We start from the raw sequence: 16,399 nt of genomic DNA, 5'->3' as shown, positions 1-16,399 counted from the left end.
GAAAGAAGGGACCCATCACAGATTTGTCACCATGGAGAGGAGGGACCCCATCACAGATTTGTCACCATGGAAAGGAGGCACCCATCACAGATTTGTCACCATGGAAAGGAGGCACCCATCGCAGATTTGTCACCATGGAAAGGAGGGACCCATCACAGATTTGTCACCACGGAAAGGAGGCACCCATCGCAGATTTGTCACCATGGAATGGAAGGACCCCATCACAGATTTGTCACCATGGAAAGGAGGGACCCCATCATAGGTTGAAGTTACAGATACATGAATATAACATTTAACAGTTATGAAACAGTCCATTTCAGAGAGACCTAGTCTCATCCATTACCAACAGAAAGTGTATGCATATATTTTAAGAAGTGGTATATTTCTCAGACTTTTGTTTCTCATCAAAAACATGCTGCTGATTGCCCAACTAGTCCACTTTGCCATCAGAGGTGATGTAGGCTTTAGAAATGGTGTGATAAGCTGCATAACTGGAGACATTTGGATCACAAGACCGTTTCAGGCCAAAGTAATTGAACAGTTAAATAACTAAAATACATCTCTGATCTACCATGCCTAAGTAATGTGAAGTAGGTCTAAACCTGGCCTATGACTAGTCCACTATTTCTTGGAAGGTGTGATAGATCTTTGGACTGGTCCACTATCCTGCAGGAGGTGAGGTAGTTCCTATGACTGTTCCACTTTTCCTAGAGAGGTGAGGTGGGTCCTATGACTGGTACATTATTCTTAGGGAATTGAAACAAGTCTTATGACTGGTCCACTATTCCTAGAGAGGTGAGGTAGGCCAGTGCTGTTTGCAGTGATGTCAAGCAGTAACCTTCTTCTCCCATTATGTATCTAAAATAAAAAAAATAACATTCAGAAATCAGTAAATGACATCACAACAAGAAGCCAAATGGTCCTGTATCTTTTATCTGCTTCACATGCACCTTTGGAGTTTATCTAGGTCATTTATGCAGATACTAAGCTGATTGACAGTTTATTCAAATATAAGAGTTGGCTAGGTATACGCATTAAAATAACCTTCTAGCAATTCATTCCAGCATACTACTGGTACCAGGTCTCTCAAATTGGTTATTGAAAAGTCACTTATATTTATGTTAATATTTAAGCACATTTCATCCCTGTGACCTTGAAAGTTGGTCAAGGTCATTAATTTGAACAAACTTGGTAGTCCTTCACCACAGCATGCTACAGACTTAATTAATATCAGGTCTCTGGGTCTTATGAAGAAGCTGTTTAATGAATACAGCTTGCAAAGGGAAATCATAGAGTGAGCAATATATACTGTATGCATAAAAAGAAAATACCTATGGTACAACAATTTAACATGGATAATTATGCAAAGAATAAATTTGAATTAAATGCTGACTCAGGCCGAGCAGCTAATTGCATACAAGGATATTGTTGTTTGTTATACTGAGTAGTAATTATAAAGTGGACAATATGGTAAATGATGAAAAGGGACATAACTCCTAGAAATATAAGACGATAATAGTGGTGTAATGAAATGTGACCTTCTTATTGTGTTTGTTTCATTGTACAACAACTCATATCATCATGAATACCATGGTGATATTTATGGAGCTTGATATTGCAATATGAATGGACTGACTTTTGCAAAAAATTATTTACATAAAATAATTTACCACTTCATCAAATATATCATGTGTTATGCTGCTTGATATTGCCATCTGAAATAACTGACTTGAGAAAAAACAATCTTTAATAAATGATACATGTATAAACATTTCATGAGACATGTGATGATTTATGCTGTTTGATAATTACAATATGAAATGACTGACTTTAGGAAAAGAATGTAATGATGATATTTGCATTTCATGAGTGGTATTAATACAAAAGAAACTGTAACAGTTCCTTTTATACAAACAGATTAAAAAATAGGAGGAGTTGCAGTGTAATTCGATCACGATATAAAACGAAAAACAAACGTCTAAAAACATCTAACATGCAAGGTGTCCAGTCATGATTGGGACCGACTGTATAGAAATCCTGACAAGCTACCATTACTAAATACTGGAATGAATATTCATCAGAATTATTCATGACCTATACTTCCCCAATGAGCTGAAGCCACCAGTGAATCTGAAACGGAGACTCTTCCGCAGGTGGGCAATAAACTCAGACAGTTAATTATTCACCAAAATTCACTTCAGATCTATAGCTAAAATTCAAGCCATTCATCACAGGTGTCAATTTCATAATGTAACATGATCACTTATTGAACACTTTATATTTTTTTCCCTCCATCCTGGTCGTTTGATTTTATCAGTCCATGAAATTATGTCTGCACAGTGTGTACTAGAATACAAAGATAATGTGAATAATTCTAATGAAACACTTACTGCTGACGCACAACAGGTAATAAAATATACAAGGGTGTCGGAATGTAAATGTCTGTGTCGGTGTACTTATATCAAACAAGATGTCTAAACACACCAACCACATATCATCTGTACATCCCTTGTATCGTGTATAATCGATCTCACTTGGATTAGAATTACATATGGTAATGATAATATTCATAGATAGATGAGAACAACTTAAAGCGATATTTATTTGATCAGAATTAAAAATTTTCACAACAAATTGCTGTTTTTGTTATTATCAGTAAATATCTAAAAGCATAACATGAACGATTCTTTATAAAATTTGACAACCTTTATGTATATTATTTATAAATACAATGCAGTAGTCTAGAACATGAAATGGAATTGTTTTAAATATATACTGGTATCCATTTTTGTGGTTTTTTATCAACCACAAAAATAGAGATTGTACCCAAAGCAAGGAGCATTTCATAAATAATATCTATATCATATATATATATTTTTTCATTTGATCAGGGTTTTTGGATCCTCACAACATATAGATCTTCACTATTTCTATTACCAGGTTGTGGCCATTTTCTGGTGTGAATGATTCCACAACACATTTGTATCATAATAATATAATTCTAACAGAAATAATGATTCCCATCATACACCTTTTGGAACAGGATTAGGTTAATTGGTGGGAGTACTTAGCCATCTTAGCAATCAAGATTTTGTTGCCCCGATATCACATCAAAAACAACCATGCAAACAAAGCAAGACAAATATTGCATTCAGATGAGGCTCAAGGTGTAAATGATAGTGGGACAATAGCTCCAGGTGTAAATGATAGTGGGACAATAGCTCCAGGTGTAAATGATAGTGGGACAATAGCTCCAGGTGTAAATGATAGTGGGACAATCTCTCCAGGTGTAAATTACAGTGGGACAATAGCTCCAGGTATAAATTACAGTGGGACAATAGCTCCAGGTGTGAATGACAGTGGGACAATATCTCCAGGTGTAAATGATAGTAGGACAATTGCTCCAGGTGTGAATGAGTTGGACAATAGCTCCAGGTGTGAATGACAGTGGGACAATCGCTCCAAGTGTAAATGATAGTGGGACAATCTCTCCCGGTGTAAATTACAGTGGGACAATAGCTACAGGTGTAAATTACAGTGGGACAATAGCTACAGGTGTAAATGATAGAGGGACAATAGCTCCAGGTGTGAATGACTGTGTGACAATAGCTACAGGTGTAAATTACAGTGGGATAATCTCTCCAGGTGTAAATGATAGTGGGACAACACCTCCAGGTGTAAATGATAGTGGGACAACACCTCCAGGTATAAATGATAGTGGGACAATAGCTCCAGGTGTCAATGATAGTGTGACAATAGCTCCAGGTGTCAATGATAGTGTGACAATCGCTCCAGGTGTCAATGATAGTGTGACAATAGCTCCAGGTGTAAATTACAGTGGGGCAATAGCTCCAGGTGTAAATGATAGTGGGACAATAGCTCCAGGTGTAAACGACAGTGGGACAATAGCTCCAGGTGTAAATGATAGTGGGACAATAGCTCCAGGTCTCAATGACTGTGTGACAATAGCTCCAGGTGTGAATGACTGTGTGACAATAGCTCCAGGTGTAAATTACAGTGGGGCAATAGCTTCAGGTGTAAATGATAGTGGGACAATAGCTCCAGGTGTAAATTACAGTGGGACAATAGCTCCAGGTGAAAATGACAGTGGGACAACACCTCGAGGTGTAAATGACAGTGGGACAATAGCTCTTAGTAGAACAAGAGGCCCATGGGGCCTGTATCGCTCACCTGGTTGGATTAGACCAAATGTCAAAATAATGTTCATATTCAATTTGTTTTATTTGTAAATCTCTAACAATGCTATATATGGTTATAGTGTGGGAATCCGAACTGCTTTAAAGATTAATGAAGTCCAGACTCTCTAAGGTCTGAAAGACCTCAAGAATTGTTTTTAGAACATGCATTCATCACTTTATGACTACCGGTAGTAGCGATTTAAAGGAATTACCTCTATTTCCCCTATTGGGCCCCGCCCTTTGCCTCCTTTGGGGTCAGAGTCACCATTTATGTAAAATCTGTTCCCCTTCCCCCAAGGATGTTTCTGACAAAATTGGGTTCAAATCCATTCATAACTTTATGACTAGTAGCAATTTAAAGGAATTACCTCTATTTCCCCTATTGGGCCCCGCCCCTTTGGCCCCTTTGAGGTCAGAGTCACCATTTATGCAAAATATGTTCCCCTTCCCCCAAGGATGTTTCTGACCAAATTGGGTTCAAATCTATTCATAATTTAATAAGTAGTAGTGATTTAAAGGAATTACCTCTATTTCCCCTATTGGGCCCCGCCCCTTTGGCCCCTCTGGAGTCAGAGCCACCATTTATGCAAAATCTGTTCCCCTTACCCCAAGAATGTTTCTGACAAAATTGGGTTCAAATTCATTCATAACTTCATGACTAGTAGCGATTTAAAGGAATTACCTCTATTTCCCTATTGGGCCCCACCCCTTTGGCCCCTTTGGTGTCAGAGTCACCATTTATGCAAAATCTGTTTCCCTTCCCCCAAGGATGTTTCTGACCAGATTGGGTTCAAATCCATTCATAACTTAATAACTAGTAGCGATTTAAAGGAATTACCTCTATTTCCCCTATTGGGCCCCGCCCCCCCCGGGGTCAGAGCCGCCATTTATGCAAAATCTGTTCCCCTTCCCCCAAGGATGTTTCTGACCAAATTGGGTTCAAATCCATTTATAACTTGATGACAAGTAGCGATTTAAAGGAATTACCTCTATTTCCCATATTGGGCCCCGCCCCTTTGGGGGCAGAGCCACCATTTATGCAGAATCTGTTTCCCTTCCCCCACGGATGTTTCTGACCAAATTGGGTTCAAGTCCATTCATAACTTTATGACTAGTAGCATTTTAAAGGAATTACCTCTATTTCCCCTTATGGGCCCCATCCCTTTGGCCCCTTTGGGGTCAGAGTCACAATTTATGCAAAATCTGTTTCCCTTCCCCCAAGAATGCATCTGACCAAATTGGGTTCAAATCCATTCATAACTTTATGACTAGTAGCGATTTAAAAGAAATAACCTCTATTTCCCCTATTGGGCCCCGCCCCTTAGGCCCCTCGGGGGTCAGAGTCACCATTTATGCAAAATCTGTTCCCCTTCTGCCAAGGATGTTTCTGGCCAAATTTTGTCAATATCCAATATGAACTTTTTGACTAGTAGCGATTTGAAGCAAATGTTGACGGACGGACGGACGCTGCGCCATGACATAAGCTCACCGGACCTTTGGTCCAGGTGAGCTAAAAACAGTGAAACAAAAGTCCCAGGTGAAAATGACAGTGGGACAATAGTTCCAGGTGAAAATGATAGTTGGACAATAGCTCCAGGTGGAAATGACAGTGGGACAATAGCTCCAGGTGTAAATGACAGTGGGACAATAGCTCCAGGTGGAAATGACAGTGGGACAATAACTCCAGGTGGAAACTTAAGATATAGCTACAGATCTAAACATACATTGTACAGTTCCATTTCACCTGTGGTATAATTAACACAACTTGATAATGTGTTGTCAAACAGTTTGTACACCAGAACTGCTGTGAAAGCCTAAATTAGGTAACCAACACATCTGGAACCCAAATCCTCCATCATGACTAATGACATCCGGTAATATTCAATTATAAAAAGCAAACAATTGCTCAACAAATTTTGATGAGGTGTAACATTGTAATTTGAAACATACAATTGATTTTTGTTTGATGTCCTTTCAAGGAAACTCTTAATCCATTAATATAGTAAAAACCCCACGATGTTCTAGTATGTGAGCGCCCGCTTGAACATGATGTGTTAGCAAATGACATGCTGGGCTGTTTCGTTTGAAATCAACATCAGCAGCAGACCATGTGTTAAACCACATGTGTAGTGGGACTAATGCTTTGGTGAAGTGCGTCTTTGAAATTGTGTGTGATCATTAGAAAATCGGCCTGTAATATCTAACCCTGGCAACACATGATTAAACAAAAGAAAATGTTGCCTTACAACAGTGGAACAATGTCTGTTTGTCCTTCCTCTATATGCAAATTTGCACAAAAAAAGAATCGGCCATTAATCCATTATGGTTTTGTGACAAATTGATATTGAATGACATCATCCACAGTAGCATTACACAAACACAGTTGGAACCTAATCATTGGGAGTGTGCTGTCCCGACATCGTTATCACTGGTGCTGCCACCTGGTACCTGGATCTAATGGAGCACGATCTGTCGTATAGCAGGTATAGCCTGATGTGATGGTACAGATATATAACTTCTACAAAAATGTCCCCTGGGTCCAAGACTTCCAAGATTACTATGGTTATATCGTAGTCCAGTGATCCTTCAAACCAGATTGTTCTTATCCATTCAGCCATTCTTCATCAGTAGTGCTTTGACAAATTGACAGAAGGATGATAGCTGTTAGAACAGTAAGATGATTATTCATAGGTCCCCAAAAAATACATTGGTCATCCAGTATCAGTGGTCATCCAGAAACAAGAGGCCCATGGGGCCTGTATCGCTGACCTGGTTGGATTTGACTAAACGTCAAAATAATGTTCATGTTGAATTCGTTAATATGTAGTTTTATTTGAAAATCTCGAAACAATGCTATATGTGGTTATAGTGTGGGGATTCCAACTGCTTTAAAGAAATAACAAAGTCCAGGCTCTCTAAGGATCAGAAAGACCACAAGGATTGTTTTACAACATGATTGTGTTTAAAGAAACTATGTCCCTCAGGGTGGGGAACGACCCTTGGGCCTATTTTTACATCAGAATTGTGTTTATCCCTTAAACATCCAGCGATGCTATACATGGTTATGGGATAGAGGGTCACAGCAGCCATTTATGCAAAATCTGTTCCCCTTTCTCCGAAGGATGCTTCTGACCAAATTGGATTCAAATCCATTCATAGCTTTATGACAAGTAGCGATTTAAAGGAATTACCTCTATTTCCACTATTGGACCCCATCCCCTTTAGCCCCTTGGGGATCAGTCACCATTTACATAAAATCTGTTACCCTTCAAACAAGGATGTTTCTGACCAAATTGGGTTAATATCCATCTATAACTTTATTACTAGTAGCGATTCAAAGAAATTACCTCTATTTCCCCTATTGGGCCTCGCCCCTCTGGCCCCTTGGGGTAGGAATCGTCATTAATGCAAAATCTATTCCCCTTCCCCTAAGGATCTTTCAGACTAAATTTGGTTCAAATCCATTCATAAATTTATGACAAGTAGCAATTTAAATGCATTACCTCTATTTCCCCATGGGGGTCAGAGTTACCATTTATGCAAAATCTGTTCCCATCCCCCAAGGATGTTTCTGACCATATTTGGTCAAAATCAAATAAGAACTTTTTAACTAGTAGCAATTTGAAGCAAATGTTGATGGACGTCGCACCATGACATAAGCTCACAGGACCTTCAGTAACACCGGTGTTTCAAATTCTTCACAATAACAGTAGCTGTGATTACACTTGTATTCAAAGTTATCGCCTATAACAATAGCTGTGATAACACTTGTATTCAAAGTTATCGCCTATAACAATAGTTGTGATAACACTTGTATTCAAAGTTATCCTCTATAACAATAGCTGTGATAACACTTGTATTCAAAGTTATCCTATATAATAATAGCTGTGATAACACTTGTATTCAAAGTTATCTGCTGTAATATAGCTGTGATAACATTTGTATTCAAAGTTATCCTCTATAACAATAGCTGTGATAACACTTGTATTCAAAGTTATCTGCTATAACAATAGCTGTGATAACACTTGTATTCAAAGTTATCCTCTATAACAATAGCTGTGATAACACTTGTATTCAAAGTTATCTGCTGTAACAATAGCTGTGATAACACTTGTATTCAAAGTTATCCTATATAACAATAGCTGTGATAACACTTGTATTCAAAGTTATCCTCTATAACAATAGCTGTGATAACACTTGTATTCAAAGTTATCCTCTATAACAATAGCTGTGATAACACTTGTATTCAAAGTTATCCCCTATAACAATAGCTGTGATAACACTTGTATTCAAAGTTATCGCCTATAACAATAGCTGTGATAACACTTGTATTCAACGTTATCCCCAAAACAATAGCTGCGATATCTTTCCTACAATTATATGACATGTGATTTTCCATGGTAACAGTTCTCATAGCATCATTCTCCTTAATAAGATGGCCATTGATAACACTGTATTATCAGACATTTGTGACGTGACATTTCTGGCAGACGCAATATTCATTTATCCACTAGGGGGCACTATAATTGGAGCTCTCCTGTGTTAACACAGAAGGAGAATGGTTGTGTCGTATTAACAGGACTACTAGGACGAATAAATCACTGCCAAATAGGAATAAAATTAAAACCTAGAAGACATGAGAAATTAATAATAATTGGATATCACTGATGGTATCATCCAAATTAAAGATGTGTATGATAAGTCGGCAATAAATGAAATATCTTGAGTCGAGTATTAATCTATCAGTCGTCTTCCGTCTCATTTTATTTCTGTCAGAGAATTTTCAATTAAGAAATTTCTACAAATTAACAATATGATCCAACATGTCTGTATAATGATTGAATGGGTGTGGAATTTTGTGTCATTCAATGGCAGAGAACTCAATCCAACTCAGATCCAACAGAGATAGACACAGAAAAGGTCATGTATAATGCAGTTTTCAGATCTGGAAGAATCCCAGAGGGATAATTCTAATCTGTTACAAAAATTCCAGTTTTCTTTTTGTTTCGTTTTTTTTTTTTTTTTGTGTGTGACTGTAATATTCTATCTGCCTTCTCTCTTTTTTCATTTCATATATAAGTTGATATGCATGTGTTACTTTTATTGTTTTTTACAAACAATTTGTAAATAAAGAGGATGAGCACACCACAGTTAAACAATAGCCCTAACATCATTGTCTGAAGATGATATTAATGGTTTGGTTTACACACCGAACAATTGGGGATGCTGTATTGTGGTATATAGGGTGTCGGCACCAAAGTGATAGGGTGACCAACATGGCAAGCAAATTTACTTCAGTGATACAAATCAGTGACTTATAAAAAAATTGAGGCCATTCTTAAAATGTAAACTGAGGTTACAAAAGTTACGATTGTTCCATGGTGAACCTATATACCAAATTTTCATAAAAAATTGGACAATATTTAAATTTCAACCAATCAGAGGCTACGAAATGGCCACCATTTTGGTTGAATACAAGAGGCCCATGGGCCTTAACGGTCACCTGAGATTTGAAATATTTCAGTTTATTTAATTGACCCTTTTTGCCCCCCCCCCCCCCCCCCCCATCAGCCCCTAGGGGTCAGTCAGGGCCAACATATGCATATTATCAAACTTTCATTCCATGCTGAAAATGTTAACCAGAATGAATTCCAATAGAAATCAAAACAAATCAGTCAAAAATGTGATTTCCCTATATAAACTATAGTAAAATTTACCCCCTCCATCCCCAGGGGCAACCTTGTGACCCCAGGGTCATGAAATTTAAAATTTCAATAAAGCACCATAAGACCCTTCAAACTATAAAGAGTATTTGATTCCACCTTATTTCAGTCTTGAGAAGAAGATTTTTGAATTTTCAGTCAATTTGACCCTTTTAAGCCCTGCCCATCAGCCCCGGGGGGTCAGTCAGGGCCAACATGTGCATGCCATCAAACTGTCATACCATGCTGACAATGGTTACAAAATTAGAATGAATTCCAATAGAAATAAAACAAATAAAAGTCAAAAATGTTATTTCCCTATATAAACTATGGTAAAGTTTAGCCCCGCCCCAGGGGCAAACTTGAGACCCCAGGGTCATGAAATTCACAAAATTTTGGTAAAAAACCTTCAAACCCAGCCATCTATGAAGTGTATTTGATTCTATCATATCCGAGAGTAGAGAAAGTAGATTTGTGAAATTTCAGTCAATTTGGCCCTTTTTAGCCCCGCCCATCAGCCCCTGGGGGTAAGTCAGGGCCAACATGTGCATGCCATTAAACTGTCATCCCATGCTGACAATGTTTACAAAATTAGAATGAATTCCAATAGAAATAAAATAAATTAAAGTCAAAAATGTGATTTCCCTATATAAACTATAGTAAAGTTTGGTCCCTCCCCAGGGGAAAACGTGAAACCCCTGGGTCATGAAATTTACAATTTTGGTAAAGCACCATAAGACCCTTCCATCTATGAAGAATGTTTGATTCCAGCATATCTGAGAGTAGAGAAGAAGATTTTTGAAATTTCAGTCAATTTGGCCCTTTTTATCCCCGCCCATCAGCCCCTGGGGGTCAGTCAGGGCCAACATGTGCATGCCATTAAACTGTCATCCCATGCTGACAATGTTTACAAAATTAGAATGAATTCCAATAGAAATAAAATAAATTAAAGTCAAAAATGTGATTTCCCTATATAAACTATAGTAAAGTTTAGCCCCTCCCCAGGGGAAAACGTGAAACCCCTGGGTCATGAAATTTACAATTTTGGTAAAGCACCATAAGACCCTTCCATCTATGAAGAATGTTTGATTCCAGCATATCTGAGAGTAGAGAAGAAGATTTTTGAAATTTCAGTCAATTTGGCCCTTTTTATCCCCGCCCATCAGCCCCTGGGGGTCAGTCAGGGCCAACATGTGCATGCCATCAAACTGTCATCCCATGCTGACAATGTTTACAAAATTAGAATGAATTCCAATAGAAATAAAATAAATTAAAGTCAAAAATGTGATTTCCCTATATAAACTATAGTAAAGTTTAGCCCCTCCCCAGGGGAAAACGTGAAACCCCTAGGTCATGAAATTTACAATTTTGGTAAAGCACCTTTAGACCCTTCCATCTATGAAGAGTGTTTGATTCCAGCATATCTGAGAGTAGAGAAGAAGATTTTTGAAGTTTTAGTCAATTTGACCCTTTTTGCCCCGCCCCTCAGGCCCCTGGGGACCATATAATTTACAATTTTGGTTGACCTTTAGCCATAGAAGCTTCCTGCCAAATTTCATAGAATTTGGTTTGTGGGTTTTGGAGAAGAAGTCGAAAATGTAAATTGTTTACGGACGCACGACGGACGACGACGGACAAAAGGGGATTAGAATAGGTCACTTGAGACTTTGTCTCAGGTGACCTAATAAAACTGAGGCTACAAAAGTGTCCATTGTCCCATGGTGTTATATTTACAGGTTGTCATACCCCATCGATTCAGGGATAAGGCACATTACCAAATATACCAATACAGTATTAGCTGCTTTCCTAGCAGCTGACAACAATATCTCAATCAAAAATACCTAATTAGCAATATACACAGTGATTCTAATTAGCCTATATATAACACATGTCCAGTCTAATGCATGAGCTCTAACAACATAAATACATCATGCTTTATGGTTGGTGTGTTATTTTCGCTACTGTAGTGTACTACATGTAGTCTTGTATATGCTCATGCGCCACTTGCCAAACCCTGCACAGGTTGAAAAGAGCCACGCACGAGCCAAGACGATACCATACCTTGTCAGTACAGGAAGTCTCGCTCTGAACAAGAAGCCTCATTCTAATTTATCCTAATCCTGGAACACACAGCGTTTGTAACAGTAGGGTACATGAATAACAGTCATTCAAGCCCCGAATTGATATTGACAAACACAGAAGTATTTAGTCATAACACTACCTTCTAACTTGTACAACTTTAATTCGCTATTCACACCAAATTTCAGCAAAATCTGAAAATATTTCAGTTCTGACTTATCAAAGGCCAGGAAATAGCAACCATTTTGTTTAAATGAGAAACTGAGGTTACAAAGTGACCGGTAAGCCATGGTGCACCTACATACCAAATCTGATCAAAATCGGACACTATCTAAATTTTGACCAATCAGAGGTAAGGCAACGGTGGCCATTTTGTCTTTCCCAAAAATAAATGCTGCCATTGTTTTTGCAGTGCCATACTACACCTACATACTTAATTTCATCAACGGGGGTAATGGGCATGATTTGGTATGCAACACTCTGGCTCATCAAGATGTATATTTGTGTCAAGTATGGAGAGCCTGGGTCAAGTAGTATTGGAGTTATGGTCAGGACACCATATGTTGTCCGTCCGTCCGCCCGCACGCCCGCCCTGATTCCAGTATACACAACCCCCACCCTTCCACAACTTTGTTGCGCAATCATAACAAAAATTAAATAAAACCTTCTCTCAAATGTTTGGCAAAATTACATAGATAGAACCCAAACAGAACTATAAAACACAAGTCCAAATCTAGGTGGTAGAAATTGAAAAAGTGCACAAGTGCACAATCATGTCACAAAGTGACTGCCATTGCCTAAAATAACAAGGTATAATATAAAAGTTAGGGTACATGTAAAAGTGTGGGGTTATGTAAATGTGAGGGACCTAGGTAAATGTGGAGGGTATACACAAAAGTTAGGGTATATAAAAGTTAGGGGTATATATAGAAGTTAGGGGTATATATAAAAGTTAGGGTATATATAAAAGTTAGGGGTATATATAAAAGTTAGGGTATATATAAAAGTTAAGGGTATATATAAAAGTTAAGGGTTTATATAAAAGTTAGGGGTATATATAAAAGTTAAGGGTTTATATAAAAGTTAGGGGCATATATAAAAGTTAGGGGTATATATAAAAGTTAAGGGTATATATAAAAGTTAGGGGTATATATAAAAGTTAGGGGTATATATAAAAGTTAAGGGTTTATATAAAAGTTAGGGGCATATATAAAAGTTAGGGGTATATATAAAAGTAAGGGGTATATATAAAAGTTAAGGGTTTATATAAAAGTAAGGGTAAAATATAAAAGTTTGGGGCATATGTAAAACTGAGGGGTATAGTGAGGGGCATATGTTAAAGTGAAGGGCATATGTAAAGTTATGGATATATGTAAAAGTGAGGGGCATATGTAAAGTTATGGATATATGTAAAAGTGAGGGGCATATGTAAATGTGAGGGATGTATATAAAAGTAAGGGCTACATAATATTATATAAGAGGCCAATGGGTCTTAAACATGTAACTCTTCTATGTACAGTGCAACTTCCCAAAACTGACACTTCCCAAAACCAGTCACCTCTTGATACTGATTGAAATGGCAATGTACAGAATCAGTCCTTCTTTATTATAGAAATAAACAAGAGGCCTAGATGGCCTGCATTGCTCACCTGTATATTTCAGTAATCATGGCAAAAATATTTTATGTTACATTTCAATTATTCTTAATTAATTATGGTTTAAAGTATTTTTTTCTATTTTGTAACATTTCTCCTATCAGCCCCTCTCTCTCTAGCCCCAAGGGACCCATACCCTTCATTTATACAACATTAGATCTCCTTTGCCCTCAGACTAAAATCCATCTAGTCATGTCGGACAAGAAGAGATTTAAAGGATTTACCTCAATTTCTCCTATTGGGCCCCACCCCTCTGGCCCCAGGGCGTCAGAGTCATCATTTATGCAAAATCTGTTCCCCTTTCATCAAGGATATTTCTGACCAAAATTGGTTCAAATTCATTCATAACTTTATGACTATTAGTGATTTAAAGGAATTTCTCTCTATTTCCCCTAGGAGCCACCCCGCCTTTGGGCCAGGGTACCGTTTCACAACGCATACCTAACTTTACGGGTACCCGTAGGATTTACGTGCACGTAGCTACGTGTACGTAAATTTTATAGGGGGTGTTTCACAAAGCCGTACGTAACTTTTCACAACTATGTACATGTTTACGTGCACGTAACTTACACCGGAAGTTGCAAAACAGATATTAGCGGAACTCTTCAGAGCAGACGAGTATAAACAAATCGCTGTCAGTGGTAGCCCAGCTGGGGAATCGATCATGTAACATGCATATATTTATCGGCATAGCCGTATAATTTTCTTTTGGCCCCGGATATGACGCGAAAGGTGGCGTTACTACTACTTACTGGTCAAGATGAAGTATGTGATTGGTCAGTGTAGCGGTAAATGCAAAATGCAGATATGCAGTTAAAGACGAAACAAAATTAAGATTGAATGCAAGCTGAATAAGTGGATGTATCTATTCAAATGACACATTACTAAAATAATATTCCTGATTCAAATGCAGTCTTATTATCACCAAAAATGATTAAAACTGATATGATTTTGTCATCCGTCCTGAAACTGCGCATTTATTAATGAGTTCGTTAATTTATTTCACCAGCAGTTTTACATTATAACCACCAGCATTAAAACTATGCCGTTTATCTTTTTTAAAGATATTTCTTGTTATGTTTATTTGTTAAATGAATGTATCACTTGAATTGATTTAAAGTCAGAATTTCAAAATCTGTGATAAATTACTGTTTGATTAATTGGTTCAATTACAAATGTACGTAATTGTCATTTATTGTGGACAAATTAAATCTGAAATCAAATCCAAGTTTGTGCCTGTAGGCCTTGTGGCTATAACAGAGTTAATTGATATAAAAATGACAAATGTACTTATAATTAAAACAGTAGTGAATAAAATGCCCGATAAATGGTTCACAGATTGACATTAAATGTGAACATGTATTGTGTTGTTTTTCAGAAAACATGAGCAAGGGTGTTATCTTTGTGCTGTAATTTTTTTTAAGATATACTGTATTGAAATATTTGTTTTTAATGAAAAATAAATCCAATTGATGCTTTTGTATTGTTTTGTTTAATACTAAGTTTGAAATGTTAACTTAAAGTGTACCCGGAACGATTTGCTATGTTAAGCTTAAAAAATGTGATTTAGGATAAAACTAAAAATGCTGAAAGTACGACTTTCATAGCGACTTTAGTTTTAGAGTAATTGCGATTTTTCTCGAAAACACACCTGAAGCTCAAAGCCGTTGACCTCGTTTCGGTGATCTCTGACCTGTGACGTCAGAGGTTTAACGGGATCAGAGCCGCCATATAGGAAATATATAGAAACAAACGTGAACACGTGCCTGCAATTAATGCGAATTAGACAACAATAATGAAAGTGCTGAATAAACTTTTTGAGTTATATTTGTGAATTAGTTAATAACAAGTGCTACCGAAACCAGGGACATATACTTTTCTATTATAACGGGTCATATATAACATGTAGCATCTCACTAATTTTCTCTCATAACGAGCCATATACAACATGTACCATCTTACTAATTTTCTATTATAACGGGCCAAATACAACGTGTATCATCTTACTAATTTTCTATTATAACAGGTCGTATATAACATGTTAGATTTGAATAATTTTCTATTTTAACGGGTCGTTGTAACATGTATGGCATTTGAATAACAGGCCGTTTATAACGACTTATATCATATATCATTTATTATGAGGGCATGATCGGTTTGTTACATACCAATATTGATTTCGGTTATAATACTTCTAGTAATAGAAGTTTAAAATGCAATTTATACACGATGTGAAATAAATGCTGAAAATTTTGAATTTTTATCAGCCAAAACAGCAATGGATACGTTGCAAATACACTTGTAGATACCATTATTTGTGATTTTCGGATAATTGTCCGAAATTGATAAAACTTGTCCATGAAAGATTAGTAACTCCCAGACAAGATTCATAGAGTAAATTTTCAACATCGTGGGTATATGAATGAGGCAACTTAGGTAAATTATTCTATAGAGATACGATTTTTTTTCGCTTGTAAGGAAAACGAAACTCACTCACTGAATTCCAAAAATAATGTTTAATTTCAATAACTTGAAAATGTATTCCCTATAGTTTAAACGCAATAAAATTCAAGCTCAATTTTCGGAACTTTTTTTGAAGTGCATAGAAACCAAACGCGTGAACTCACAAGCAATTATCGGCGTGTGCCGATTAGAACACCAGAAATCACAGACACCTGTGGTGTAGTGACAGGTGTGACGATAATTTAGCGGTATACTAACCCACTTATATGTATTGGTGAGTGACCGATTATTACACCAGTCT

The 16,399-nt window shown here is 37.2% G+C and overlaps 1 protein-coding gene across 1 annotated transcript in view; it reads right to left on the bottom strand.

Moving 5' to 3' along the window:
* Positions 1-241: 241 nt before the first annotated feature.
* LOC117338032 (VPS9 domain-containing protein 1-like) overlaps positions 242-16,399 on the bottom strand; it is a 36,541-nt gene continuing 20,383 nt past the window's right edge. The window contains exon 14 of the mRNA XM_033899191.1: positions 242-858. Coding sequence (XP_033755082.1) covers positions 768-858 — 91 coding nt within the window. The 3' untranslated portion in view covers positions 242-767. The remainder of the gene's footprint in view (positions 859-16,399) is intronic.

Source organism: Pecten maximus, chromosome 11, assembly GCF_902652985.1.
Source record: "Pecten maximus chromosome 11, xPecMax1.1, whole genome shotgun sequence".
NCBI classification, from domain to species: Eukaryota; Metazoa; Mollusca; class Bivalvia; order Pectinida; family Pectinidae; genus Pecten; species Pecten maximus.
This window is presented reverse-complemented; position numbering and strand designations above follow the sequence as displayed.